General features: G+C 50.5%; 1 protein-coding gene across 1 annotated transcript; it reads right to left on the minus strand.

Annotated features, from left to right (window-relative positions):
* Nucleotides 1-14: 14 nt before the first annotated feature.
* Nucleotides 15-27,878, minus strand: FAN1 (FANCD2 and FANCI associated nuclease 1). The gene is made up of 13 exons (XM_082844491.1): nt 26,476-27,878; nt 23,780-23,920; nt 20,691-20,892; nt 18,900-19,133; nt 14,515-14,646; nt 13,769-13,877; nt 12,542-12,661; nt 9,063-9,227; nt 8,464-8,611; nt 4,708-4,811; nt 3,978-4,172; nt 3,241-3,369; nt 15-559 (listed from the first exon to the last, which is right to left on the minus strand). The coding sequence occupies exons 1-13, from the start codon at nt 27,728-27,730 to the stop codon at nt 422-424; spliced, it is 3,072 nt and encodes a 1,023-aa protein (XP_082700617.1). The 5' UTR covers nt 27,731-27,878; the 3' UTR covers nt 15-421.

Below are 27,878 nucleotides of genomic sequence, written 5' to 3' on the forward strand. Positions count from 1 at the left end.
ATCACAGAACAAGAATTGTAGCAGCCAAATGTGTAAGGGCAGTATAGAAAAACATAGATAAATTAAGGAATCTCCATTTCCAATATACTTTTTAGAAAGACACATTGTGTATGCTCCTTTATAAAAGACACAAAGCTGTGAATCATCTCCTTTTGGGGGGGGGGGGTTCCAGCTTTCCTGTAAGTCAGATGCATCTAGCTCCTGAAACGGCCACCAAGGTTTTGACCTTTTTAAAAGTTCATTACCTGCTGTATGGAATCAGTGAGTGTCCTGAAGCCAATACCAAGGTTTGTGATACACAGACACTGTACAGTGATGAGTCCTTACACTGCCAGGTTTATTACGACAACAACAAAATTAAATAAGATGTAGTGACACTTGACGCTTCTGACGCTCTCAGATGCTCCCAAGCCCACGGCTCTCAGTTGGGGCCCCTGCTCTTGGCTCCGACTGCAGCCACATGGCAGACCTCCACGTCCGCCCCCAGCCGGTGCAGCTCATCCAGCCAGATCATCTGCTTTTGCGAAAGACGGTCACTGGGGCCCTTCACTTCCACCAGCTGGGAGACAGAAGGGTCATTCAGGTAAGCTACGGTCGTTTCCACTGACAACTATTTAGATGGCGTATCCTCTATGCTGCTGTACTTACATGTGTATAGCAACTAAACATACACATATGAAATTCAATGAGAAAGTTTCCTTTTCTGTAGAAACTAGACAGTTCACAGAGAATTAGGAAATCGATTCGTAATACAGCAGTTGAAAAATAGTTGTAAAGCACACACTGCACTGTTACTCTCCTGCTTAACACGCCTCAATCACTTTTTGTTAGGTCTGCAATTAAACCCAAACTTCTTGCCATGACCTACAAAACTGTGTAATCTGGCGCCTGCCAACCACACCAAAGGCTTCCTCTCAGTTTGCGAGACAGACAACATCTGCCCAACCAAAGGGTAGACATTCATCACGCTTGCTGTTCCCACCGCCTAGGACACGTCTCCCTGTTCTTCACGTGTCTGACGTCTTCTCCTTCCGTGCTCAGCTTAAATTCATCTCTAAGAAGGGTCCTTCCTATGCACTTCTTCATGGTGTTTATCACAAGATAAAAACTGCTCATTACATATCAGCTCCATGAAAGCGTAACTGTCAGTTTTGTCCACTGCAGATCACCAACATTCAAAACAAAGCAATAAAAACTATCCAAAATGAAGTATAGAAAAAAAATTTTTAATGAAGAGAGCATTTCAGCAACCTAAGACTAGTTTAATTAGAGTCCCCAAAGAGAAGAAGACAGAGAAAAATATTTGAAGAAATAATGGCCAAAAATTTTTCAAATTTGATGGAAACTAAACCCAAAGATCCAAGAAGCTCAGTGAACCCCAAGCACAGAACCATAAAGAACACAACCCTAAGAAACATCATAACTAAATTGCATAATCAGTGAAAAAATGAATCTCTTAAAAGCAGCCAGAATTTTTAAAAGCCAGAGGGGAAAGACTACTGATTTCTCGTTGAAAACAATACAAGCTAGACAACAGTGGACCAATATTTTAAGGTACTGAAAAAAAACTGTCAACAGAATTCTTTGCCCAGAAAAAAATATCTTTCAAAAACAAAGACTTAAAGTCTTAAAATATCAATATATGAAACCTAAATAATTCATTACTAGCAGACCTCCATTTCCAGAAATGTTAAAGGAAGTTCTTCAGTCAAGAAGAGAATGATAGTACATGGAAATCTGGATCTATATAAAGGAATAACAAACATTAGAATTTGTATCTACATGAGTAAATATACAGAGTCAGTCAGCTGTAGAAAGCAAAAATAATGTGCCACAGGGTTTATAACATGTCGAGGTATAATGTATGAACACAGCACAAAGGCTGGGAGAGGAGATATAAAAATATACTGTTGTTATGTGCATAAAAATATACTGTTGTTATGTGCATGATAAATGAAGATCCCACGTGCCGTGGAGCAACTAAGCCCATTCGCCACAACTACTGAGCCTGTGCTCTAGAGCCTGCGAGCCACAACTACTGAGCCCGAGTGCTGCAGCTACTGAAGCCTTCACACCTAGAGCCCATGCTCCACAACAAGAGAAGCCACCGCAATAAGAAGCCTGCACACTGCAACAAAGAGTAGCCCCCACTTGCCACAACTAGAGAAGCCTACACGCAGCTATGAAGACCCAATGCAGCCAAAAATAAACAAAATAAACTTATAAGTGTATCCTTTAAAAAAAAAAAATAGATGACAGGTTTAAAGCCAAACATGAATAACATGAAATGTAAATGTTCCAAATACCCAATTAAAAGGCAGAGGTTGTCAAATTAGATTAAAAAGTAAGACCCAGGTAAATGCTGCCTACAAGAATATATAAGAAACTCAAATATAAAGAAAAAATATGTTAAATGTAAGAGAACAGAAAAAGTATCACATTAAACTAACCAAAAGAAAGCTGGAGTGGCTATATATCAGTTCAACTTCAGAGCAAAGAACGCAGGAATAAAGGAAGGTCATTTCATAATGATAAAGAGTTCATTTCATCAAGACACGACAACCCTAGGTTTATACATCGAATAATATATGAAGCAAACATTGATACAACTGCAAGGGAGAAAGAACCAAATCCACAATTACAGTCAGAGACGTCATACGACACTGGAAGCATGATTCATTAAAGAACAGAGCAGTTCTCAGAAAGGACTTGCACCAGAGGTTTCTTTCATCTCAAAACTCAATAATAAGGAAGCCACCAGCCTGTGATGGGCAGCAGGGTGAGGCAAGGGAGGCATCCAGCCTACAACACGTGAGGAAGTGCTCACTCCTGGAGCTTAGAAGACAGCTCCCAACCGTCCTGGCCGCCTGGAGCTCACACCTGCAAAATCTCCACCCCTGAGCGTGGACTTGCTGCTAACAGTGGACACAGCAAAAGCAACGGAACTTCACTGCCAAGATCAGCTGCTAAGAGACTGACTTCCGTCTTGCTCACACCCTGGCCCTTCTCACTCACCTGCTCGGATGAAATACGCTGCCATCGGGGGAGCTGCCTGCAGAGAGGCCCACATGCCAGCACCGAGGGCACCTCTGCCAACAGCCACCGAACAACCCCAGCCCTCAGTCCAGCAGCCTTCAAGGGATTCGGCCTTGTCAACCACCATGCTAGAAATGCCTAGATTGTGGCATTAAGTTGATCATTAAAGTTACCAACATGACTTTCCATTCTGGCTCAACTGACCTTAACGTGGTGACTTTGGGAGCTCCACACCACCAGGTCAGGGAGGCCCCCTCGGCAGTGTCGGAAGTCCATGGCCAGGCGCCGGCACACACCACTGAGGATGGGGCCCCCCAGGCAGGACACAAGATCCTGGACACGAAACACAGGGACAGTCAGCCCTTCCCCGGGACGGAGACCCTGAAGCGCCCCCAGTGACTGTGAGATGGGGCAGGGACTCCATGTGTCATTCAGCAGAGATGCGTCCAGGAACACCAAGTGCCCTGCTGCTGCTTGTGCTGGGGCTCCAGAGCCAAGGGCTAAAATGCCCCCGGCAAGCTCTGGGGACCACTTCTCCTTGGGTCAGTTACCAAGCTTCTGCCCGGTCGGAAACATCCGGGGAGCAGCTAAGGAAGAGGGAATTTGGGGTAAGCACTCAGGAATGTGACAGTGATGACCCTCAGAGGCCAGCAGTCACAGGACAGGGATGGTGTCCGCCCTCCAGGGGCCACAGGCCAGGCCAAGGGAAGCTGCCAACCAAATGGGCAGAAGGCATAAGGGGGGCTTGTTCAGGCTTGTGATTGTTCCTTCAGTAACAGAGGCCTGTGGGCTGGGGTACCACACGTACACACAGACACGTACGTGTGTGCGTGCATATATACCCACACACATACACGTGCATGTAGGCATGCGTGTGTGTGTTTTGTTACAGTTGCCAAAAGGACACCCTGCATCAAGGAATCCTGCCTGCAGACCGTCACCTGGGCTTGCTGAAGAGAAGCAAAGCGATCCCAGCTGACAAGGGAGGCCACCCTGCCTTCCTGGGCCTGCCACGCGGCTGCCACCCAGGCCCGCAGGCTCTCCGCGGAGGCACCGTGAATCTGCCGCAGCCGGGTCTCGATGGCCGGTGCTCTGCTGGCGAAGAAGCTGTCCGTGCAGAGGTCCAGCGGGGCCGCCTGTGTGCAGGGAAAATAAGCTCACACTGTGCCTGGGGAGGCCGGAGTCATGAGAAGAGTCGAGATCAAATTTGGAAACTGGCCAATCTGATGAAGTTGACACATTCTTTTTCTCAAAAGACATGTAAAAATTACCTAAGTAATCTGATATAAAAGCAACTTATTACACTGGGTTTTTTAGAGTAATAATTTGCAAAAGGAGCTTTTAGGTTAAACTGGTGGAACGCTTAGCCGGCACATGTGACAAAGCATATGGGAGCACCTGGGCCCACCTGGGTGAAGCTGAAGAAACTTACACTAAATGTTTCAAACGGAATGATTCCAGTAAAGTAGGCTTAAAGTTTAAAACTTAACATACTCACATTTTTAATTGTATGAATCACATTTTAAAATTAAAAGCTATTCTTATGGTGGAATTAGCACCAGGATCCAAAAGAGGGGCAGGTTTCTGATGGCTGCAGAGGCGGGGCACCCAGGCGGGAGTGACTCACGCGCGTGCAGAAGTGTCTGCTGCCTGAAAACGTGCCATGATTACCTGGTAGGCGTTTCTGAAGGCGTCTGGTATCCCGTCCATGAAGATGACATCCCATAGGAGGAGGCCGTACAGCGTGCTGAAGGTGGACCCTTCCCCGTGAATCCCTGAGACAAAGTCACACACACACAAGAAAAATCCATTTCTTCTGTTTTTTAAAAACCACTACCATATCCTACTGCCTACTCAATTTGAAGAAAATAGCAGATATTTTACATTCAAACGCAAATGCTGTTTTTGTTCCATTCCTAGGTCATTTTTTTACATTATGTTGCTTATATGCAGAAGCCTTGTTTAAAGGCAAAAAATCTTAGTAATCATGAGAAAATTCAAATGCACATTTTGGAGCTAGAGTGGAAAAACCTAAGGAACACGTTTAAAAATAAAAGCAGATTCCCTCCTCAGGCTCTGGGGGTTCCATTCGGTGGGTTCGGAGGCGGGGGCATCCCCTGAGGGGCTCTGGGGCAGGGGGCCCCTCGGCCTCACTTGGAAAAGCCCTCTGGGAAGGAGTCTGAGCGCCCTGGGAGCCTGTGCCCTCTGACCCCATTCGCCTCCTCCACCCAGTACTCCTCTGCCTCGGCCTGGACACCGTGCCCAGGGTTTCTAAGACTTGGGGTTTTATAGAAAGCTTCCGCGTCAGAGACCACCCAGTCCAGACGCCCCCTTCACCCCACATCCAGACCACACGATGGGGCGGTGACCTCAGAGGCCAGGCCCAGCCCCAGCCCCAGGCCGTGTGAACGGCAGAGCAGGGTCCGCAGGGCCGGAACCTCCCGGAGAGAGCCGAGCCCCACCTGGCCCCTCAGCACACCTGACGCCGGCGCCCCCTGAACAGGCTGTGGCATCTCTCCGGCCAGTGGGCCCCAGGCATCGCACATGAGGTCAGAGGCAGCACAGGTCCCATCAAGGCCCACTGGAGGCAGCCCTGGCCCACCTCCCCATCCAGGCTGCGCTGTGCGCCCCCTCAGCTGGCCCCTGCCCCGCAGGCCGTCCTCCGCTATCCGCTCGGGCCGCCAGCTGAAGCCTCGCCCTGGAGCCCTGCACCCTGCCGGGCCCAAGGGAGGCAAGCCTGGCTTTCCACCCTGGACAGCAGCATCCCTGAACCCTGAGCCGTCGGCGTGCGTTGGTGCTGTTAAGTCCAATCATTTGGGGAGATCCTTATGAGGAACTCTGAAAGAAACTTCCCCAGAGGGTCTGAGGTTGCCCTCACACCAAACCTTCTCCAGAGGAAAGACCCACAGCAGGGTTCTGCTCAGGTTCACTGCATCAATTTTAATAAAGGAAAAAAATATTTTATAAAAAAATTGATATTCCAGAATCGGAACTGTCCGTCCGTCTTTCAAGCTCATGGCTAAACTGAAAGCATTCGCTGCGTGCGGCTCACAGCCGGCAGCCGCCTGCCCAGGGCCTGCTCCTCCTCCCTTGACGCCGGGTTACAGGGCTCCCGCCACCGCCGCGGGGACCGATCCTGCATTCTGTTCTTTTATTCCTAACCCTCCGGGTCTCCTGTATCTCTGTCCTGACTGGCGTGTGCACTTCGTCCTCAGTAGCATCACCTTCCCGGTAAGTGATACAGACATCACACAGGTTCATCTTAACCATCACCTTGGACACGCAGCAGAGAGAGGCCCGTGTGTTACGAGGTCCCCTCCTCGTTTTGTGTCCTCACTCATCTGAATGATCACATCACACGCCAGTGAAATGATGTCCTGATGTCCTGAAGACACCTGAGTGTTCTTCAACCTAGTGACCCTTCAGCACAGACATGGGGGGGGGGTCTGGCCTGGACATGTGGACCGAACCCGTGGGCCCCCTGGGAGTAACCACAGGAGCCAAGGTCTGGGGTCTGCTTCCAACATTAGGGGGGACGGCGGATGGAGGAGGGCTGGGTGAAGCAGGAGGCGCGGGGAGCTCGGCACACCTCTCTGCTTTCCCATAAAGGCATGTTCCGCAGCTTCCATGATATTAATAACAAGTTATTTTTTAAAAAAGGCTAAAGCCCCCCCGCCCCAGTCCCTCCAAGGTAACCGCCCAGCCGCCGTCGTCGTCGCCCTGACGGGCAGCTGCAGCTTCCTCTGCGGTTCCCTCACGGTTTTTATGTTACTTTTCTATTCAGTACATTCACTAAGGACAGAGACTGACCAGTTCCTTTTACCAATTCTAAGGCAAATTCTCACGGTCTTTTCTTTAGTCTGGCCTTAGACAAAGCACTGAATTTGCAGCTCCTTCTCCAAGGCCAAAATGGAAGAAAGAAAAGGGAAGAGGGCTCACGGGGACACACAGAAGCCGAGCCACCTCCAGTGGACGGAGGGACAAGCAGACGATCTTAACACAGCTCTGTGCTGCTCTCAGGTGAGCAGGCCCGCGGGTGACGACCCTGAGAACCCAGCGCAGGCCCCACACGCGTGGACAGATGGGCGCGGCCCCTCCACTGTGTCTGGACACCGGTGCCTGGGCTGCTGACAGCACACAGGCCGTCACACACGAGTCACCACACGTCTTACTCAGGTGTTTCTCAAATGGCCAGGCCCAGCTCCCGAACGTGGACCCCTTGCCCTTGGCGTCTCCTGGCTGAGACCCGCATGCCGGGGACGTCCCCAGGATGGCCCCGGGGGCTGGGAGGGGGGCTGGGGGCTGCTCCCAGCTCTCAGAGGGGACAAAGGACACACAGGCCTGGGAGGAAGCGAGGAACAGGATCCAGGTCCGGGCCCGTCCTGGCTGGCCTGCCGCATCCCCTCCCCGGCCAGCGATGCTTATCACCTCCCAGAGGCTCCAGTGCCTCTGCCAGCCGCGGGGTCTCTCCCTCCGGCGCCTTATTCCCCGAGCAGCAGAGACGCCGGGTGCCCTCTCCAGCCCTCCTCCCCTCCCCTCGATGGCCAGTGGGAGTCCTCAGCTCCCAGTTCCTGGAACCAGGCAGAATTAATTCCCACTTGGGCTCTACACGGTTCAGAAAACGGCTTCTGAGTGAAACCTACAAAGTCTGAACAAAGAGGATGCCAAGCAGCCCAGAAAGAAGAGAACCAGGGGCACCTGGTCCTGGTCCCTCTGCACATCTGGCCTGAGACACAGAGAGCATCTCATCAGCGGCTCAAAGAGCAAAGCCCCACTCACCCCTGAGGGGCCTCAGACCACCTGCCCTGCAGCCGTACACGCCCTTGCACACACACCCCCCACACACACACCCCCAAACAGACACAGCAGCGCGGTTCAGCGGGAACCAGCAGTGTTTCTCTCTTGCGAGGTCACGTCCATCATTTCACTCTGAGGCCTCAGCTCCCAGGAGACGCAGCAGAGCGGGCGCGGCTGGAGGGGCGGGTGATCGCACACGTCTCTTGGGAAGGAAGATGGGAAAAGCTCCAATTCTTACTGACATTTGCTCTCCTCCCTCACATGGGCTAGAGAGCTCATTTTACAAGGAATTTGACCCACAACTCTTCCAACCATGTCTCTGGTCCCAGGCGTGACGTCCTGGCAGGGCTTGGCCCTCCATCCTCTTCACGCCACCCACCCCCCCAGACTGCCGGGTCCTCTTGGAAGCAGCCTGGCCCCGGCTGCCCTCCTCTGACCAGCTGGCTATCGGCAGCATCTCGTGGTCCTCTGCCCCGTCCTGTCCCCCTGCCTGACACAAGCTCTGAGGGTAACCCGGCCTCCCTTGCTCCTCGTGTCCCCCCAGAAGGCGCCGCCCTCACGGGTGGCAGGTGCGGACACTGCCTGTGGGGCGGGACACCACCCACTGTGGCCACACAGTCCCAGCGTTACCCTGGTCGAAGCCACAGCGTCTGTAATGGGCCAGCGCCAGCTCCTCCACAGAGCACAGGACGGTGGCAGGGGCGGTCCCCCCAGCCTCCAGCACGAAGACAGACTTGCCTGGCCCAGACTGCGGGCAGAGCCGGCCCGTGACGGTCACCTGCGGGGGGGGGGGGGGGCAAGGGGAGGACCACCATTAGCTTTCCTCCTGCTCCAGCCCTGCACACCCGGCTCTGCTACCCCAAGGACACACTGTCCTCCGCCCCCGAAAGGCCACCCATCCTCAGCGCAGTGCCAGGCCATGTGACCCGCACCTTGGTGCCCATGAGGACGCAGGTCACAGCCTGGCCCTCTGCTCTCTGAGGCCCTGACCAGGCAGGCGGACCTGGAAAGGCTGTGAGCTGCTGACTCAGGAGTTTACAGAGTCACAGCCCCTGCCGGCCCAGCCTCCCAACACCCAGGTAAGGACGGGGGTGAGGCCAGGTCGCTGCCCACAGCAAGCCAGAGGGTCTTTGGAGTCGACAAGAAACACGCGCTGAAAACCTCTCTAAGGCTGTGTTCAGGAATAAAAACAAGAATTCATCCCAAGTGCCCCAAGAATATTTACTTACATGTTTGACGTCACCCACAGTGACTTCTGGGAGCTGACGGAAGAGGTGCGCGTACTTCTGGCAGCTGGGAGAGGCCCGCAGGCGCACGGCCCTCTGATACAGCGAGAGGCGGTGGCCTGTCCGCACGTCCGGATCCGCCAGCCCTGCTGTGATGCACTTGATGGCCTAGCAAAGAGCACGGTGCCTGTCAGCGTCCTGAAGTCCCCGTGCAGCATCCCCTCGTTTCATGTGACGGGAAACCCCACTGTTAATTAATCATTCATTTTGCTAATTAGTGGTGGGCAAAGCAGCCCTTCCAGAGACAAGGACATTCCCTTAGGTCCCATGCCGAGCGCAGAAGCAGCACAGACCTCGATGCAAATGTCTGGGGCACAAGCAGCCGTGCTCCAGACACTATGTCCTGGCCACACGTGTGGACACAGCCTATCTCAGCTGCCACACCCTCAGGAGACGGAGGAGGCTGGGGAGAGGGACCTGGTCCGGGGCGCGCTCGGGGCACCATCCAGGGGCTCGGTATGCAGAGCAGGCACCTCTAGGGCAGAAGCCCGGCCGTCTGACCACCTCCCAGTCCCAGGGAGCCTCATTTATAGGGAGAAGAATCTTAGGTTTGAGGGAGTTATGCATTTTCTAAGGTTATTCAGGGCTGGACAAATAAACAAAAATACTGAAAACTACATGGGATACTACTTCACACCCACTAGGATGACTGTACTCAGAAAAATGGACAATAAAAAGTGTCGGCGGGGATGTGGGAGAAATTGGAGCCCTTGTGCTTTGCTGGCAACAATGGAAAAACGATCCAAATACTGTGAAAAACGGTTCGGCAGTTCCTCACAAAGTCATACACGGAATTACCACGTGACCCAGCAACCTCACGTCCAGGTACACGCCCACCACGACTGAAAGCAGAGTTTCAAACAGATATTTATACACAGTAGTGCTATTCACAACAGCCAAAAAGTGGGAACAACCCAAGTGTCCATCTACAGATGAAGGATCAACACAACGTGGTCCGTTTACACAATGGAGTATTATTCAGCCTTGAAAGGCAAGGACACTGACACCTGCTACAACATGGATGAGCCTTGAGGACGTTATGCTACTGAAATAAGCCAGGCACCAAAGGACAAAGATTCCATGATTCCACTTCTGGGTATTTCATGGAAGCACCCAGAACAGGCAGATTCCTAGAGACAGAAGCAGACTAGAGGTAACCAGGAACCGGGGCAGGAGGGAACAGGAGTAACTGTTTCACAGGAGCAGAGTTTCTGTTTGGAGGATGAAAAATTTGGGGAACAGACAGTGATGATGTTTGAACAACACGGTTTTGAACTGCTCGGGTCCACATACGCACAGATTTCTTCCAATAAAGACTGCAGCACTGCACGGTCCACAGTTGGTTGGATCTGCAGACACAGGACCTCAGAAATGGAGGGCCAACTACAAAGTTATCCGTGGATTTCTCACTGTGCGGGGGCAGGGGGGCTCGGCGCCCCGATCCCCGAGTTGTTCAAGGATCAGCTGTATAATTAACGCCACTGAACTGTATACCTAGAGATGGTTAAACTGCAAGTTTTCTTTGTTATATATATTTACTACAATAAAAGAATAAAAAGTTTTTAAAAAGCCCTGAAAATCAGTGAAGATCAGGCCATCAGAGCCGGGTCCAGAGGAATCAAGCAGAGAATGAGGCGGGGCTGCCGCCAGCTCTGTAGCCCCGTGGGAGCCGGGCTGGCCGCAGGGAGGGGCGGCCTCGGGCTCAGCCTGGCCTGGCCGGCTGGCTGCTGGGCACCTGCAGGCATGAGCCTCTGCTGGGCTGGCAGGTGCCCTCCCTGGAGACTGATGTAGAGAAGGGAAGGAACCGTGACAAAGTAACAGGGGTTATGAGCATGGCCGGGAAGATTCTTGGGAAAAGGCAAAAAGGAACCAGGATTTTCCATCTGTCTCAAAGATAACCTCGGAGTATGAATGAACGCTCCTATCAGCAGACCCGAGCAAGGGGAAAGTCTATCAACTCTTTGGAACCTTTATTTCAATGAAAGAGACAGGCAGCGCGCACACACCCTCTGTCCACGCTGGGTGAGGGGCCACCAGAGGCCTCTCCTGCCCTGTCAGCCCGAGTCAGCGCCAGGCGGGGGCACCACACCCGCCTCCGGGAGAGGAAACAGCTCTCCCGGCTGGAAGCACTTGAGGTAACAAGGCACCTTTTCAGGTTAAGGCAGTAAAAATAGTATGTCATCGTCCACCACCGCGGTCAAATTTTCCAGCTCTCCATCATCCTGATTCACTTGACCTGCCCCTGGAGAAACAAAAGCTCCCAGAGCCGTAGTGCCCTCTGCTCAATGCAGACACGAGGTTGGCAGGGACAGGGGACCGCAGGTGGCCACACAGAGGGCCACTGTCGCCACCTCGGGAGGCCCCGCCCTGCTGGCTGCAGCAGCTGACAGCCAACGCTGTCCTCGGACTCACAAGGTCCCCGCCACAGAGAAGGCAGAGCCTGGAAGGGAAGGCGCCCGCCCTGCTGAGTCAGACACCACGTCGCACGGTGGGAGGAACGCCTTCCATCCATCTTTCTCCCAGGAGGCCCCGGGCAACGAGTGAATACAACCACCATTTCCAAAACTGTGTGGAGGCGGACACATCTAACCCTCCAGCTCCCTCCACCCCTAGAACTTCATCCCTGAATCCCGACACGATCCTGCTGCCGACACACCCACCAACCCCACTGTCACCCCCATATTCGCGCCCCTGCTACTTCTTCTGGGGTTGGAAGAACACAGACAAAGAAGGATGTTTAAGAAATCAACGTTCTAAATCAACCATAGTCCAATATAAAATAAAAATTTAAAAAAAAAAGAAACCAGGGGCTTCCCTGGTGGCACAGTGGTTAAGAATCCGGCTGCTGGTAGGTTCTCCCTGGTCTATCAGGAAATCGGCCAGCTGTATTTGCAGTGCCCCTCGCTAACTCTGCTCTTTGTTCTCAATAAACTCACTCTCATCTAAAAAAAAAAAAAAGAATCCGCCTGCCAGTGCAGGGGACACAGGTTCGAGCCCTGGTCTGGGAAGATCCCTCATGCCATGGAGCAACTAAGCCCATGTGCCACAACTACACTGCGCTCTAGAGCTCACGAGCCACAGCTACTGAGCCCACGCGCCTAGAGCCTGTGCTCTGCAACAAGAGAAGCCACCGCAACGAGAAGCCCACGCACCACAAGGAAGAGCAGCCCCCGCTCACCATAACTAGAGAAAGCCCACGCATAGCAACGAAGACCCAACACAGTCAAAAATTTAAAAATTAATTAATTTAAAAAAAAAGAAACCGATGTTCTAAATCAACCATAGCCCAGTATAAAATAAAAGTTAAGAAAAAAGAAATCCACGTTCTAATTACATTTAGATTTTTAAGGTATTAACAGTTTGCTATATTTTTAAATGTATGCCAAACTGAACAAAGGCTGGGCGGCTCCGCAGCTGAGTACCGGCTCCAGGCGCTTCAGGTGCTGGTGCAAGTTGAGAGCCAGCCGGTCCCACCACCGGCCTCTGCTGTCAGGACAGTACACTTTCTGGGACAAAAGGTTTTCAAGCTCCTTGACGGCTTCCTGTGGCAACAACAAGGGATGCGCATTAGACACCTACACACCAAGAGTCTGCCATTATACTGAGTAGTCAGGAAAATTGTCAAAGTATATCTATACAGCATCCCTCTGCATTCTAAAGTAAGGCTCAGGACCCGGACTGCCAAGTGGGGCCCTGGGACGTCCCTCGGGAGTGGCCTGAGCTCCGGAGGCGCCCCATGCTTCTCAGCAGGCCCCCCACCACCTTGTGCAGCTCGGCACTCTCTGCAAACCAGGTCGGCAGCATAGGCCAGACATGGTCAGACTCTGGGCAGGAGCAGTGGCTGCAGGCCCATGTGCATCTGGGAACCCAGCCGGTCACAGGGCCGAGGCTGTGACGGGCAGGGTCAGGACAGGAACAAGGGGGTCTTCACCCAAACACCCGACCTCAACAGGGGGACTTTCTGGTAGGTTTACTGGTCACGCTTCATGTTCATCTTTGGTGGTTCCCGGATCTCTTTGAAGGATCTAACGCATCTCCCGAGAAAAGGCACAAACCCCATAGACACACTCGCAGATTCCCCGAAGCCAACCCCACAGGGCCTCTGGGGCGGGTCCACAGACCCCTCGTGGGGGACCCACTGGCCCAGCCCTAGCACATTCTCTTTGTAAAACACCATGTTTCAATTACACAAGTGTCAACACAACAGAAGCTCACTCCAGCAATCTCACAACGTTTAATACAAGGAGGGATACGACTGAACTTCTCATTCGTGATTATAAATTATTTCCAGACCATCCACTACTGCTGCCAGGGAAACACAAGCAGAGGTGAGGTTTCTGCCTCAGGGGTTTGGGGAGACCCTCCCTGTCACACAGGGGGTTCTGACGGCGGCTAAGCTCCGGCTGCAGAGACCATCAGCGGCTCCCTGCGGAGCTCTGACCGTCACCTGGCCATCCTGGCGCACAGGCGTCAGCTCACAGCTGGCGGAACAGCAGGTCGCCCTCGGCCGTCTTCCTACCGACCAGGAGATGGCAGGTGCCCACGGGAAGCAGGCCCTCGTCGCATCGCCGTGTGCTGACCAAGTACTTGGGAGAAGTCAAGAGCCAGCCCCCTCGCTAAGAGCCGGGGGCGGGGGCTTGTGCACTCACCTGGTACATGTGAAGTCTCTGCAGTATTTCAACGGTTCGGGACAAAATCCTCGTATAAACCCAACCAACGGTAAAACACCGGAGAAAGAGTGGCAATTTCTCGTGGTATCTAGAACAAAGACGTACGCCAGCAGTTTAGTGCTTTGTTTATGTGTTGTAAGACAATCACAAGAAGTGACAGAGCAGACTGAATTCCTACCTTTTAAGAAGATATATTCGGAACACTGCCTGTCGTGTGCAGTTTTCTACACCACAAATCTACGCTCTCACAGCCACCCTTCCGAGGTCCCCCAGAAAGCGGTGTGAAATGAGGGCTGGAGGTCAGCAAACGCCCACCCTCGGGCCAGACACAGGGCCCCACCTGATTTTATACAAACCCAGCGTATATATACAAACCAAACGTGATTTCCACGTTTCTAAATGGTTAAAATAAGTCAAAAGGAGAAAAATAGTCTGTGGCCTGTGAAAATTACATGAAACTCACATTTCGGTGTCAGCAAACACACCTGCATTGGGACAGCCCCGCCCACTCGCTGGCGGGGGGGGGGATGCGGGCGCGCTCACAGCAGGACAGCAGAGGCCAGTGAGCATGTGGCTGGCAGAGCCTGACCACTGCCTAGCTGGCCCTCCACGGAAGAGGCTACCAACCTCTGTCCGACAGGAACCCAAGTCCCTTAGTTGTTCTAAGCAGTTAGAACAACTCGGCTAGACAGTAAACTTTGACAGGGACCCGAGAACCACTTCACCTCAGGGACGGGTGGCCTTTCAGTCCGTCCCAATCCTGCTTTGCACACCGAGCGAGCTCCCTGGCTTCCTCCCAGGCCCCGCTGGCCATCGCGGTGGAGATGTCGTTCAGCATGTGCGCGGCCGTTGCGTACCTGCAGGAGGCGGGGGGGCCAGGCCATCCAAGCTTCAGGGGTGAACGAGCACTGACACACAAAATTCCACATCCTGTCCACCACATCTAACTCTGCTTTTGAAAATACGAGCGTTACATTTTACCTCAGTAATAATTTGACGTATTACCCCACGGGAGTGGCCTAGAAAAACTCAGACAGGCTACCCAACCGGAAAGATGAAAACATTCACACCGCACTAGTACATAACACATCCCATTATATGCATGTAACACTGACCCGCGCTTCCTTTCTGACTTTTGATGCTCATTCATTCAGCAATCTGGCAACCTTGTAAACAGGTAACTGACTTCAGAATTACACACAAGCGTAGGTTTGGTCATTTAACCATTGAGCCAGAGGCAGACAGAGTGATGCTGCCCGAGCTAAGAGAACTATTGGGGATTTTCAAAAATAACCTCAGGGACAGTCTTTGGGAGACGGCAATGCTGAAGTGTTATGAACACACTTCAGTGAAGAAAGACAACTTGTCAGTTGCACCTGAGACATTCGCCCCATCAGTTCTCTAACACTTCGAGGGCACAGTCATTGTGTTCTGGACGCACACTTAAAAGAAAAAGCATGCACGAGCCATATGTGCAAATACTATCACATAAGAGTGAAAGATAGATGTAGAACTGAATCACTTTGCTGCACAGCAAAAATTAACATTGTAAGTCAACTATACTTGAATAAAATAACTTTTTTTAAAAAAAGAGTAAAAGAAATGGCCTCTACATATAAAAATTTGCTCATGAACTCTTCGATCTAACTCTCTTATAATGTGCAACTGGACAATTCTAAGGTCGATAAGAAAAGAGAAACAGGGAGAGGGTGCCCGGAGGTTGGCCCACCCGGCAGGAGTGCCCTCCCGCCCACCTGAACCAAGCCCCCTCTTCACGAGCCCATTGAGCCCAGCGCCAGCCCCATGGTGCCGCCATCGCCGCCTGCACGGTCACCAGCCCTCCCTCCCGTCTCCCAAACCTCCCCCCCAACCCCCGCGCTGCCAAGAACAGCATCCCTCCTGCACCCCGATCTCTGTCTCCTGCCCTCCGTACACCTGGCTGAGAGCACGGCTTCCCCGCAGCCCCCCTCGAGCAGGGACAGCTCTCCTCACTCAGGGCCCAGACGGATGGAAGCATCCTCCTCCCTCCCACCTCCGCCTCCAAATCCTCCTTTCCTCCTTGAAAGCCCCCACCTCCGAAGCCCACGCCTCCTCCTTGTGGGCACCTGCCAGCGCCCCCCACCCCTGTCCCTGTCCCCTCTGCCTTGGTCTCCCTGGGTCTCCCGCCACGATGGCCACGACTTCAGAATTCTCCACCACCTTCCTCCCTGATAACACGATTCTCCAACCTCTTCTCAGCCACCCACATGCCCGTGACCACTGAGACCTTCTGTCCCCAATGGACCGAGTCACCCTCAAGATGCTGACTTCAAGCATCTCCTCCACTGATCCCCGCCCCCAATCCTTCCAGCTCGTTCACTGCTGACAGCAGCTCCCCACCTTCACCAAGGCCCCACCTCCAGCACGGTCCCTGTCCCAGCCATAGCGCCTCCTGTCCTGCAGGCCCACAGACCACGCCTGGGGAAGAACACACACCGGCCACAGCCCCACCCTGGTCGGGGTGCCCTGGCCGCTCACTCCTCTGGGCCTGCACCAACTCCCCGAATCGTGCTGAAGACAATCGCAGAGCCAGGCCGGCTGGTTTCGGCACGTGCTCACACACCTCGGCCCAGCCCTGCTCGAGGGGTCCCCAGCCTCCACCATGGCAGCCTCAACCCTGCCCACATCCCAGTCCTCCCGCCGGTGCTCCGGGGCCCAGGAGGTCCCCTCCTCCTCCTCCACTGACTGCCTCTCCCTTTCTATGGGTTTATCTACACGTGCACGTGCACAAACACACACACACGAGTATCTCCTACCCTGAAGACACCAGGGAACTAGACCGCCCTGCCGTCGCAGGCCGCCACAGCAGGGGCTGCTTCTCCGAAGCCCAGTGGGCCATCCCACTCGACCTCACTGCCCTTCCTCCGGGCGTTCAATCGAGCCCCATCCTGATACACCTTCTTCTTCTCCGGGTCCGCCCACCACACACACCCCTGGTTCCCTGCCGCCGCCCATGTGCTGCCCAGCCCCTGGGCGCTGGCTGCCAAGCTCCTTCCTCCTCTTCTCCCTCAGGGACCTCATCCCCGGCCACGTGCTGGTGACTCCAGTTCCTCCCCAGGCCGAGCTCCGTCCTGGGCTCCTGACGGCACGCCCAGTACCACACGGGGCAGCTTCAGTCATGGGGCTGGGGGCATCCCCCCACGGCATCCCAGCCCACCCCCCCACGTCCCCCATCTCATCTGATGGCGCCACCACCCACACCAAAACTCACTCCTTTCCTCCCCAACATCTCGCACGTTCACTTCTCTACAATGCCCGCCACTGCCAGCCCAGCCAACACCTCCATCCGGACCACCAATGCTCAATTAGTCTCCTGCCGCCCCCCAGCCGCCACTCCACGGGACACTTTTGTAAAACGTGCACCAGATCCCTTGCCTGCCTAAACCCCTTCCCGAGCTCCCCATCCAGCGGATATGACCCAGTCGGCTCACCGGGGCTCTGAGGCCCAGCGTCCCCTGACCTGCGGTCCTGCCCAACCTCCCCTTCACAAGGCCCCTGAGGTTCCGGCCAGAGGTCAGCAAGCTCTCTCCTGCCCACGGAGCCTGGGCGCGGGCACCCAGACCCCTGCAGGACCGGCTCCTCCTCATTCTCAAGCCTCAATTCCAACCTTTCGGGGACACTCTCTGCCTCGCACTATCTACACAGGACTTCTCCAGCCTGCCCCGCAGTTATCATATTATTCTGTTTTCTTTCCTGTCTTCCCCAGTAAAGCGTAACCCCACGGCGGCAAAGACCCTATCTGTTCACACTGCAACTCCACCACCTGGCACGTAATAGGTACTCAACACTCAACCCATGGGCACTGAATAAATGAGAAAAGAAAAGAAAGGATCAATTATTTCAAGTACCAAGGTGGTGGGAAAGGTTCCTCAGGCCAGGTGTCACACTACTGGTGTTGTATAATCACCCTTCCTGAAGTCACTTCAACCAGATTTCATTTCCGTGCTACAGCCCTCTGCATAACAAAAGAATGTTGACTTATTTTTAACATTTATAGGATACTACTTTCTAAAAAAAAGACATGATGGTTTATTTTTTCTCCCTAGCCTCCCCACTTCTGAACTTGTCAACCATGGTTTTGTCAACCATAGAACTGAAAAGCAACCTCCCTTAGATACGCGGTAATGATGACAATTCTACCACTAAGATGCACTGAGCAATCCCCACAGGCCAGGCTCTAAGCACGCTTCACATATCAGCACAGATCTGTGGGAATGTACTATTATCTCCCCATTTTGCAGATGAGTAAACTGAGGCACAGAGTAGCTTCATGGTTCATTAGAGAGACTGGAACCTGGCTTCAGAGTTCTCACCAAAGAGAACAGCACCAAGTCACTAAAAACAAAGATGTAAAAGGACATGAGACAAAAGAAAGCACAGTCAGAAGAAATATTCTTACTAGAAGATTTGACTAAAAAAGTTATTCTAACTGAACACAAATAGGATATTGAATTTCCTGATAACTATGGCAAAATGGGCTAAAATCAGTTTATACTGACCCTGTTTTGATACAATAATCTCAAGAGTTTATTTTTTAAAGCACATACTAGACAATACTTAAACAACTTTCCTAAAATCAAATATCAGAATCAATTTCTGCTAAATTTGAGTCATAAACCTTAAATCAAGAATCAAAAGTGAGGACTTCCCTGGTGGCACAGTGCTTAAGAATCTGCCTGCCAATGCAGGGGACACAGGTTCGAGCCCTGGCCCGGGAAGATTCCCACAGGCCGCGGAGCAACGAAGCCCGTGCACCACAACTGCTGAGCCTGCGCTCTAGAGCCCGTGAGCCACAATTACTGAATCCCGTGTGCCTAGGGCCTGTGCTCTGCAACAAGAGAGGCCCGCGCACCGCAACGAACAGTAGCCCCCGCTTGCCAAAACTAGAGAAAGCCCACGCGCAGCAACAAAGACCCAACACAGACAAAAGTTTAAAAATAAATAAATTTTTTAAAACAACGATTTTGGCTATGAACTCATGTTTCTGTTGTGGATGGCAAAAAATAATAACAAAGCCTTCTACATAAATTTTAAAATACACAGATTTCATAGAGAGCAAACACGCCCTTACCTGATGAGATCCTCTCTATCCTGGAAGATTTGGGTTTTCCGACTGACGGTATACCTGGGAAACTCCATGCGGCCAAGGTTGACCAGCAGTACCGTAGAAAGCTGGCCCTGCCCGCCACAGGCCGCCTCCTCCTCTTCCACCTCGTGGGTCAGTGAAAACAGCAGCAGGACCCGGGAGAACACAGCCCGGGGGTCTCTACACACTCTCAGAGACTGTCCCGCCCAGTCTTTAGCTCTGAAAAATACATGATATGGAAATAACTCTCTGGCTTTTAAGCATTTGGATGTCAGATTTCACAAATTATTTCAAGCTAAACAGCATGCATTATTCTAAGCCTGAAGCAAATCTCCCACCTCCAACTGTGTGACTTAAAGCATTTCTTAACCTCTCTGGGGCTCAAAGCCCCACCTAGGAACACGGTGAGGATTAGATGAAATTGTATCTGCAAATGATTTCACGCACTGTTTGCCTCAATAAAAGAGCAGGATAGGGTATACGCTGGTCCTGAACATGTGAAATACCAGGAAAACTCATGAAAGTGTTATCTATTTGACACTAGCAATTCTCAAATCTTGACTCCAGTGACACTTGAGATGAAATAATAGGTATTTATGTAGAACGTCGCTACCAAAGGCTCTTGGTAAGGCGGCATGTTAAGCCCAGGGCCCTCCGGCTCCAACAACTGCAACACCACACACGGCAGGGTTTCGCTATTGACATCCGGGCCGTGTAACTCTTTCCTGGGGGTGGGATGCCCAGGCTGTGAACTAGAGGATGCTCAGCTGCATCCCTGGCCTCCGTTCACTAAATGCCTGTAGCACCCACTACCCACCTTAGTCAGGACAATGAAAACGACTCCAGACGATGCCGGGTGTCCCCTGGAGGGCACAGTCACCCCCAGCTGAGAGCCACTGGTCTAGTGGAGGACCTCACACTTTCCTACCAGCCCAAAAGCCATTAAGTCAAAAGCAGAGTGGCATCCCAGGGGTGTGCGGAGATCAGTGCCACCGCCAGAGCCGAGAGGACACAGGGGTGGGATTCCCATCACACCACCATTTACTTGAGGACCATTCACCGACAGAGACTGCCAGAAAACACCCTCCGCCTCCATCTCCATGCAGAGTCCCGAGGAGGTCCAGGGGACCGACATTCCAAACTCCTATAAGAACAGTAGTTAAAACTGCATTTTTCTTGAATAATAAAATATTAGAATTTGCCAAGGGCCTAGTGCCTCTAATCTCTTGCCTCCTGATTTTTCTTGGTCCTAGAAATCAGTGTGGTATTTTAAGAATTAGGAATAATAAAGCAAGAAAGAATCCAGTCTTTATAATAATGGTTCACCGCCTTCTCAACCTAACTGCAATTGAAAAAAACAATTACAATCTGAAAACACGTACCACCCATCATAAGAGTTAATATGTGCTATCAGGACTTTCCTGGTAGTGCAGTGGTTAAGAATCCACCTGCCAATGCAGGGGACATGGGTTCAAGCCCTGGTCCGGGAAGATCCCACATGCCATGGAGCAGCTAAGCCCGTGCGCCACAACTACTGAGTCCTGCGCTCTAGAGTCCACGAGCCACAACTACTGAGTCCTCATGCCACAACTACTGAAGCCCGTGCACCTAGAGCCCGCACACCGCAACAAAGAGCAGGCCCCGCTCTCAGCAACTAGAGAAAGCCCATGCGCAGCAACGAAGACCCAACGCAGCTTAAAAATAAATAAAAATAAATAAATTAAATACGTGCTATCAACATTTCAAATGTTTTTACTATAACAATAGCCACAAAACCTTTTCAAAATCACTGCACCAATGCCAGGCTGATTCTTGCGCCAAGTGCAGACTGAAGGCTGTTTGGCCAATTTGAGAAACGCATTCACCAGCTGCTGCTTCTGCCCATTGGGATTCACCAAGTGGAAGGTCTTTGCCAGGGCTTTCAGTTCCGGAGCAGAAAGGAGCTCGAGCACCTCAGACAGTTCTTGCAACTCAGACTCTGAAATATTAAAAAAAAAAAAAAATTTAAAAGTAGTTTTAAATAAGCTTACTGTTTTCTAGATTTATTTACTTTAAGAAGAAAATTCACATGCAAATAAAATGAAATGCTACTGTAGAAATTTTAGTTTGCCAAACTGATTGTTAAAAACTATGGAAGGGCTTCCCTGGTGGTGCAGTGGTTGAGAGTCCGCCTGCCGATGCAGGGGACGTGGGTTCGTGCCCCGGTCTGGGAAGATCCCACATGCCGCGGAGCGGCTGGGCCCGTGAGCCATGGCCGCTGAGCCTGTGCGTCCGGAGCCTGTGCTCTGCAATGGGAGAGGCCACGACAGTGAGAGGCCCATGTACCGCAAAAAAAAAAAAAAAAAAAAAAACTATGGAAAACAGATATTTCACAAAGGCTATAAAACAACAGAACTTCTCAAAGAAAATCTGAATAAAATAAAGACCCACATGGATAGCCACTGGTACATCGCTCACAACAGAACCTACGGCTGGGCCTCTCCAGAGCAGGTCAGAGTCAACTGTTCATCAGCTGTCCTCTCTCCACACAGGCCCGGGGCTGAGAAGACTTTCATGGGGTCACTTGCTCGGCACACATGTGTGCATCACACTATTAGGGGACCCAGACAGCAAGCCTGACCCCCGGGATGCAGCTGAATCAGAGCCGGCTGGTCTCTGCCTTCACTGCATCCACAGCTTAGGGCAGGGCCATCTTCCTCCAGGCAGCAAGTCCTCACTGGGTGTACACTGCCTGCCAGGTAGCACCTGCCCAGGGCATACAGTGAACAAGCTGCATCTGTGCCCACAGGGAGCTTACCTCCTAGCATAATAAATATGTCAGGGGTGACAACTGCTACAAAGAAACACAAAGCTGGCAGCAACATGGACGGACCTAGAGATGATCATATTAAGCGAAGTAAGTCAGAAAGAGAAAGACGATTACCATATATCACTTATATGTGGAATCTAAAATATGACACAAATGAACATATCTATGAAACAGAAACAGAATCACAGACATAGGGAACAGACGTGTGGTTGCCAAGGGGGAGGGGGGTGGGAGGGATGGATTGGGAGTTTGGGATTAGCAGATGCAAACTATTATATATAGGAGGGATGAAAAACAAGGTCCTACTGCATAGCACGGGGAACTATATTCCATATCCTGTGATAAACCATAAGGAGAAGAATATAAAAAGAATACATATATGTATAACAAGCACTTTGCTGTACAGCAGAAATTAACACAACACTGTAAATCAACTATACTTCAATAAAATTTTTTTAAATAAATAAATAAAAGGAGGAAGAATGAACTAGGAAAAAAGAAGAAAGAAAAGCAAAGCTGGGCAAGGCAAAATGGACTGGCGGGAGGTGGCCATATTTGACACTAGGTGGTCATGCAAGTCCCTGACAAGGTGACACGGAGCAGAGCTGGATGACATGAGGGGGTCAGCCGAGTGGGAGCAGGCACAGGCTCTGAAAGAAGGGTGCACTCAGCCAGAGCACCCAGGGAGCAGAGTGAGGGGACGGCCAGGGCTACACCCCACTGGGCTGTGCAGACCACGGTGGGACCTGGGCAGGACTGAGGGCAGCGTTAGGCCACTGGGGTTCTGCTTTTGTTGCTTAACTGTCATTTAAAGGTAAGTCAAGGCTCAGGGCTACCCTGGTGGAGCAGTGGTTAAGAATCCACCTGCCAATGCAGGGAACACGGGTTCGAGCCCTGGTCCGGGAAGATCCCACATGCTGTAGAGCAACTAAGCCCACAAGCCACAACTACTGAGTCTGCGCTCCAGAGCCCGCGAGCCAACGAATAGTAGCTCCCGCTCGCCGCAACTAGAGAAAGTCCGCCTGCAGCAACAAAGACCCAACGCAGCCATAAATAAATAAATAAATACATTTATTAAAAAATAAATAAAGGTAAGTCAAGGCTCACCTGGCTTGCCTGTTAACACCTGTAGATTTCTGGAACCTGCACCTAATCTTCCGGGTCAGGTGAGGACACAAGTTCTCCAGTGCCCCTGATGGCCTGATGGGAGGGAACCTGGGGTCCCGCTGCCTGATCCCTTACAAGCCCTCACATCCACGGAGCCTCCAGGCCTCTCCCCCAAGGCTCCCCACTCCCCGCAGCCAGGCCCACCACGTCACCCTAACTGCACTTACTTACTGCTCTGCACTACAAACTCTGCCGCACAGAAACCGTCTGGCTTTGGCTTGATTCCCCTATTTCAGTCTAAACTGTGAACAACTTGAACCCAGGACTCACATCTTTCATCCTCCTTATACCCACGTTTCCAGTACAATATTGTACTCAACACATGTAGGGACCTAGTGAAAGCTACTGATGAGACCACCAAGGTTACCTCATATTCACATGGGCTTAAATCAGTGAAACAATTCCTGAGACAATCAACCTGCAAATTATAAGAGCTGCCTGTGTATGCATGGGGGGCAAATTAAGGTTTTAGAGGCGATACTAGCTTCAAACAAACCAGCTTTGTTCCATCATAAAGATGAGAAAACTGGGTAAGATGAGTCAAGCTCCTGCTGGAAGGAGAGCCAGGAGGGATGAGTTTCCCCTGTGGACCCAGACACCCATCTATCCCTAGGTGACTTTACGGGACTAAGCCTGGGACCATCAGAACACAGCAGCAGGCAATCTTTTGTTATCCTAGGAGTCTTAACTCAGGCTGAGGATGGCTTTAACAACACATGAATAATTTGTTGTCCTAAGAAGATTCAAAACTCAATTTAAAAAGACACACACAATTACTATTTACCAGGCACCAGTCAGGAGATGACACCAAACTAACATCACCCTCATTCTGCAGAAACTGGATTCCCTACGTCGGATTTTCAATTTGGTTCCCCTGGACAAACCGTACCCGTCTGCAGGAAGCCTGCATGCGTCAACTCTCTAACCACCGGGGTTAAGTCAGCGGAGATCTCTTCATATTCCAGTTTGTTCATCTTAATCCAGCCGAATTTACGTTGAAAAAGTCTGACATATAACTTCTGACCGCTAGCTGCAACAAAGTTGACAAAAATAGTGAAAAACCTTCTATTTCTTCTCGAAAACATATACTATAATTTACTTTTGTAAACTGAGGTGAGTAAAACAGGCTGTTAGAAATACACAGAGGCTGACTCAACGGATCTTCCAAGAAAATCGTTTTCTTCCTTAGGAAGACGTAACTTATTTCAAACACAGAGTCCCGTGGCGATGTCTCCATGACCTGTATGCCTGTCACTGCAGGACAGGAGAAGCATGAGGACGCAAAGCCAGCCCTGCCCCCCCAGTTGTGCAAGTATTTGGAACTGAGACTCCCTTTTCTCTTCTATTATAAAAAGGAGGGGGGGGGTGGGCAGTAATACCATCTTCCCAAAGTTGGTGAAAAGATTAAACACGATGAGGTATTCAATAATTAGTGTATAAACCATAAAAAAAGTTCCAAAGTTGGTAATGATTATAGGCCATTTAAAAACCTAAGACCCGGGTTCCCCACTTTCTAGCCAACATTTCTACTCCCTCAAGAGAAACCCCCCAGGGTTCCCGTTATTTTGTTCTCTCCTTTCGGTTTAATATGCATTATTCTATTTTTGGCTGAAAATCATCTGAAAAGAATTTTCCAAAAAAAGTCTAGCTTTGGTGGGGTGGCCATCTCTAAGGCAGTGATCTCCACCAAGCTACTTAATTAATCTGGTCTCAAGTTTTCCTATTACCCAAATTATCTTTAAATTTCTAACTCTAAAATGGTATGGGGACTTCCCTGGCGGTCCAGTGGTTAAGACTCCACACTTCCACTGCAGGGGGCGTGGATTCGATCCCTGGTCGGGGAACTGAGATCCTGTATGCTGCATGGCGCAGCTGAAAATTTTTAAAAATAAAATAAAATGGTATGACTGTATTTGTTGCATCTTCAACATTTATTTCCCTTTTTTCTTTAAAGAGGCAAAATCGACTTGCAGTAGTTATTTTTACAACAGAGACACTGCAGATGATTCTCTGTGGAGAGCAAGCCACAAGAATCTGCAGAACTTACACTAGGAAACTGCTCCTACTTCTCAATCATACTGAAGCCAGGGGCCACCAGCTATTCAAACAATTGCTCACATGAATGCAAGCAGCACCCAACCAAAGATCTGTGACCACCCCGGATACGACAGTCAGTGGGGGTCATTCACACCCACATCGGGGGAGGCCAGTGCAAGTAGAGATGGAAGCTGTGTGGACACTTTATAAACTGTGCAAAGGGCTTCCCTGGTGGCACAGTGGTTAAGAATCCACCTGCTAACGCAGGGGACATGGGTTCGAGCCCTGGTCCAGGAGGATCCCACATGCCGCGGAGCAACTAAGCCCGTGCACCACAACTGCTGAGCCCGCAAGCCACAACTGCTGAAGCCCACGCGCCTGGAGCCTGTGCTCGTCAACAAGAGAAGCCACCGCAATGAGAAGCCCGCGCACCCCAATGAACAGTAATCCCCGCTCGCTGCAACTAGAGAAAGCCCACGCGAAGCAACGAAGACCCAATGCAACCAAAAATAAATTTATAAAAAAGAAAAAAAAAAAGAAAAGAAAAAAATTTTTTTTATTATGTTAAAAAAAAAAGAACTGTGCAGAGAAGTATCACCCACATGTTAAAAACTAACACAAGCAGAGCCATAGTTTCCTTGTGTGAATGTAAAACCGAAGCCTTTCTCTTAACCATTATTGGTAACACTCAGGATTTCTTTTTTTTACTCTACTGGGACTCAGGCCTGCTACTATTACTAGAGGTCAGCGTGGCCCCCAAGTAAGCTTTTCCTACTCAGGAGGTACTCAGTGGCACAGAGCCATCAAGGCCCTTTGGATGAGCAGCCATCAAGGGCCGGGTGGGGGGGGGGAGGGGGGGTGGCGCTCTTGCTCCAAACCTGCGCTATTGGCTCACAGCCACCGCCGGCTGCCAAGGAGCTGAGGCATGTTTTTAAACGTACTAATTTACAAAATTTAAAAAGACCAAAAAAGTTTTTAATGTACCAATTTAGCTTGAAAGTCTCCACTTCCTGCACACCCTGACTTTAAAAGGTAGAGTCCAGGCAACTAAAATATTGTTGGAGGAAAAAAATATGCCTGAGTATACCTTGGTTTGTTTTTTCCCTGTATTTTATTTTCACTTTTGAGGAAATGGCCTGCAAAAACAACAAAACCACCTAACAGTCAGCTTGATTACGTGCCCGAAATGCAAAGTACACTTTCCTAAATCACACTGTATTTTTTTTTTCTAATCTGGGAAAGGTTGTTTTACAACCATCAAATATACAAAAACAGGACAAAGAGCTGCTTCCAATACAACCAAAGTACAGCTTGTAAGGATGATACTGCAGAAGCAGACATCACCAGGCCCAAAAATCTTGTCTCTTTTACAGGCATATCTTTCTCTAGATGAACTCTCATTGGCTGTGGGGCCCATGAGTACTCCCAGGGGACTCCCAAAACCACACTGACTGCTTGTGGTCATGAGATTCCTGCCTATCACATCTCAGACCAAATCAGGGCAGCAAAGGGGAAACAAAGCCTCGAAAGCAAACAGGTTCAAGATACCTGATAATTGATGAAATTTAGTTATAATGCCCTTCTCGTGCTCATCAAAGAGCATCCTGTCTTCTTCATTCTCAAACACGGCTTTCAGCACCACGAGGAAACTCCGAAGGTAGTAAGGATGGTCCGGTGGTGCTGGACTTGTCACACGGGAAACATCACAGCTTGACCCCTGCTCCAAAGGAGTTCGGTCAGTGCTTTCATTCTTTAAGCCACTGCCACCTTCTGGAGGAAGTGCTTGGCTGTCACTCCATATCGAAGCATCGTGTGTAGAATCATGAGATTTTGCCTCCCAGTGTGATGACTGGGTTGGAGCTTGTGAAACAAAAGTCATTTTTACCTCTTCACAACCACCTGCTTCACAGTTTTCAACACCTTTATCATCTGTTCCTTTGATACTCTCCTGCTTTGCAAGATGGTCCTCTGAAGCAGACTTTAATTTATGTCCAAGAGTTAAATTTGGTGAAAGTAACACGGGAGCATTATCTGAGAAGGTGGGGGTGAGAGTTGACCTCCCACATTCCTGTGCAGCCGTTAGGCCTTCAGCTTGCACCATTGTAGAGCCTCCCACGATATGTTCGGGAGTGCCTGGTTCCTCCAGAGAATTACAGGCAAACATGTTTTCCTTTTGAGAACTATTCTCCAAAAGCTGATCCTGGCCTTCCATCTCTGAACACTGACCCACCAGGCTCCTAACCCCTGTGGACGAGAAACTCTGTGGACTCTGATTGGCGAATCCCTCATTCTTACCTATTGATCTTTTAGCCTTTATGTATCTTCTGGACAATTTAGATGACAGGCTTCCCAGAGGGATGACTTTCACATTACGATGTCTCAGCCCATCTTGATTTCTGCACACTGCGTCATCATTACTCTTAAAATAGGGGCTGGTCTGCTGTTTTATGCCCATTTTTGCTGAATCACTTTGGCCAGGGGTTAAATTCATCTTTGATGGTGACGACTTCTCTGGCGTTACATCTTCTAAGGCAATATTGGTCAAATCTACTGTGGACACATTTGAACTTAAGTCAGCATGCCCAGGGTCAGCTGGAGTGATGTCACCGTTGTTAGCACACATTTCATCAAGGTGACGGTTTAGGTCATATCTTGGCACCATTTTACTACAAATGGGGCAGGCAAGTTTAACAGGTGGTACATTGTTAAAAAACGCAATAATAGAGTTAGATTCATTTTTTTTAGTTTTGCTGCTTGATAAACTTCGAGGTCTTTTTCTTGAGGATTTCCCTACAGACATCATGAGTATTAGAAAAGCTGGGTGTTTCAAGTAGTAAAACACAAGAAATCAGCAGGGAAAGATAGCAATGATTTACTTTTACTCCCCTGAATTGAAATGATAAAAAGTAGGATTCTATTGGACTTCATGTTATTCATTTAGTCAGTTTCTT

Source organism: Leucopleurus acutus (genome assembly GCF_964270905.1).
Source record: "Leucopleurus acutus genome assembly, chromosome: 1".
Classification (NCBI taxonomy): Eukaryota; Metazoa; Chordata; class Mammalia; order Artiodactyla; family Delphinidae; genus Leucopleurus; species Leucopleurus acutus.

Excerpts from the sequence above, each read along its gene's own strand:
- FAN1 (XM_082844491.1), bottom strand. The coding sequence starts at position 27,730 with ATGATGTCTGTAGGGAAATCCTCAAGAAAAAGACCTCGAAGTTTATCA. Across the intron at positions 19,134-20,690 it reads GGTGCAGTGATTTTGAAAAG|AGCTAAAGACTGGGCGGGAC; the intron begins GTTTTGTGGCTA and ends TGTATTTTTCAG. Across the intron at positions 13,878-14,514 it reads AAAGGCCACCCGTCCCTGAG|ATACCACGAGAAATTGCCAC; the intron begins GTGAAGTGGTTC and ends TCTTTGTTCTAG.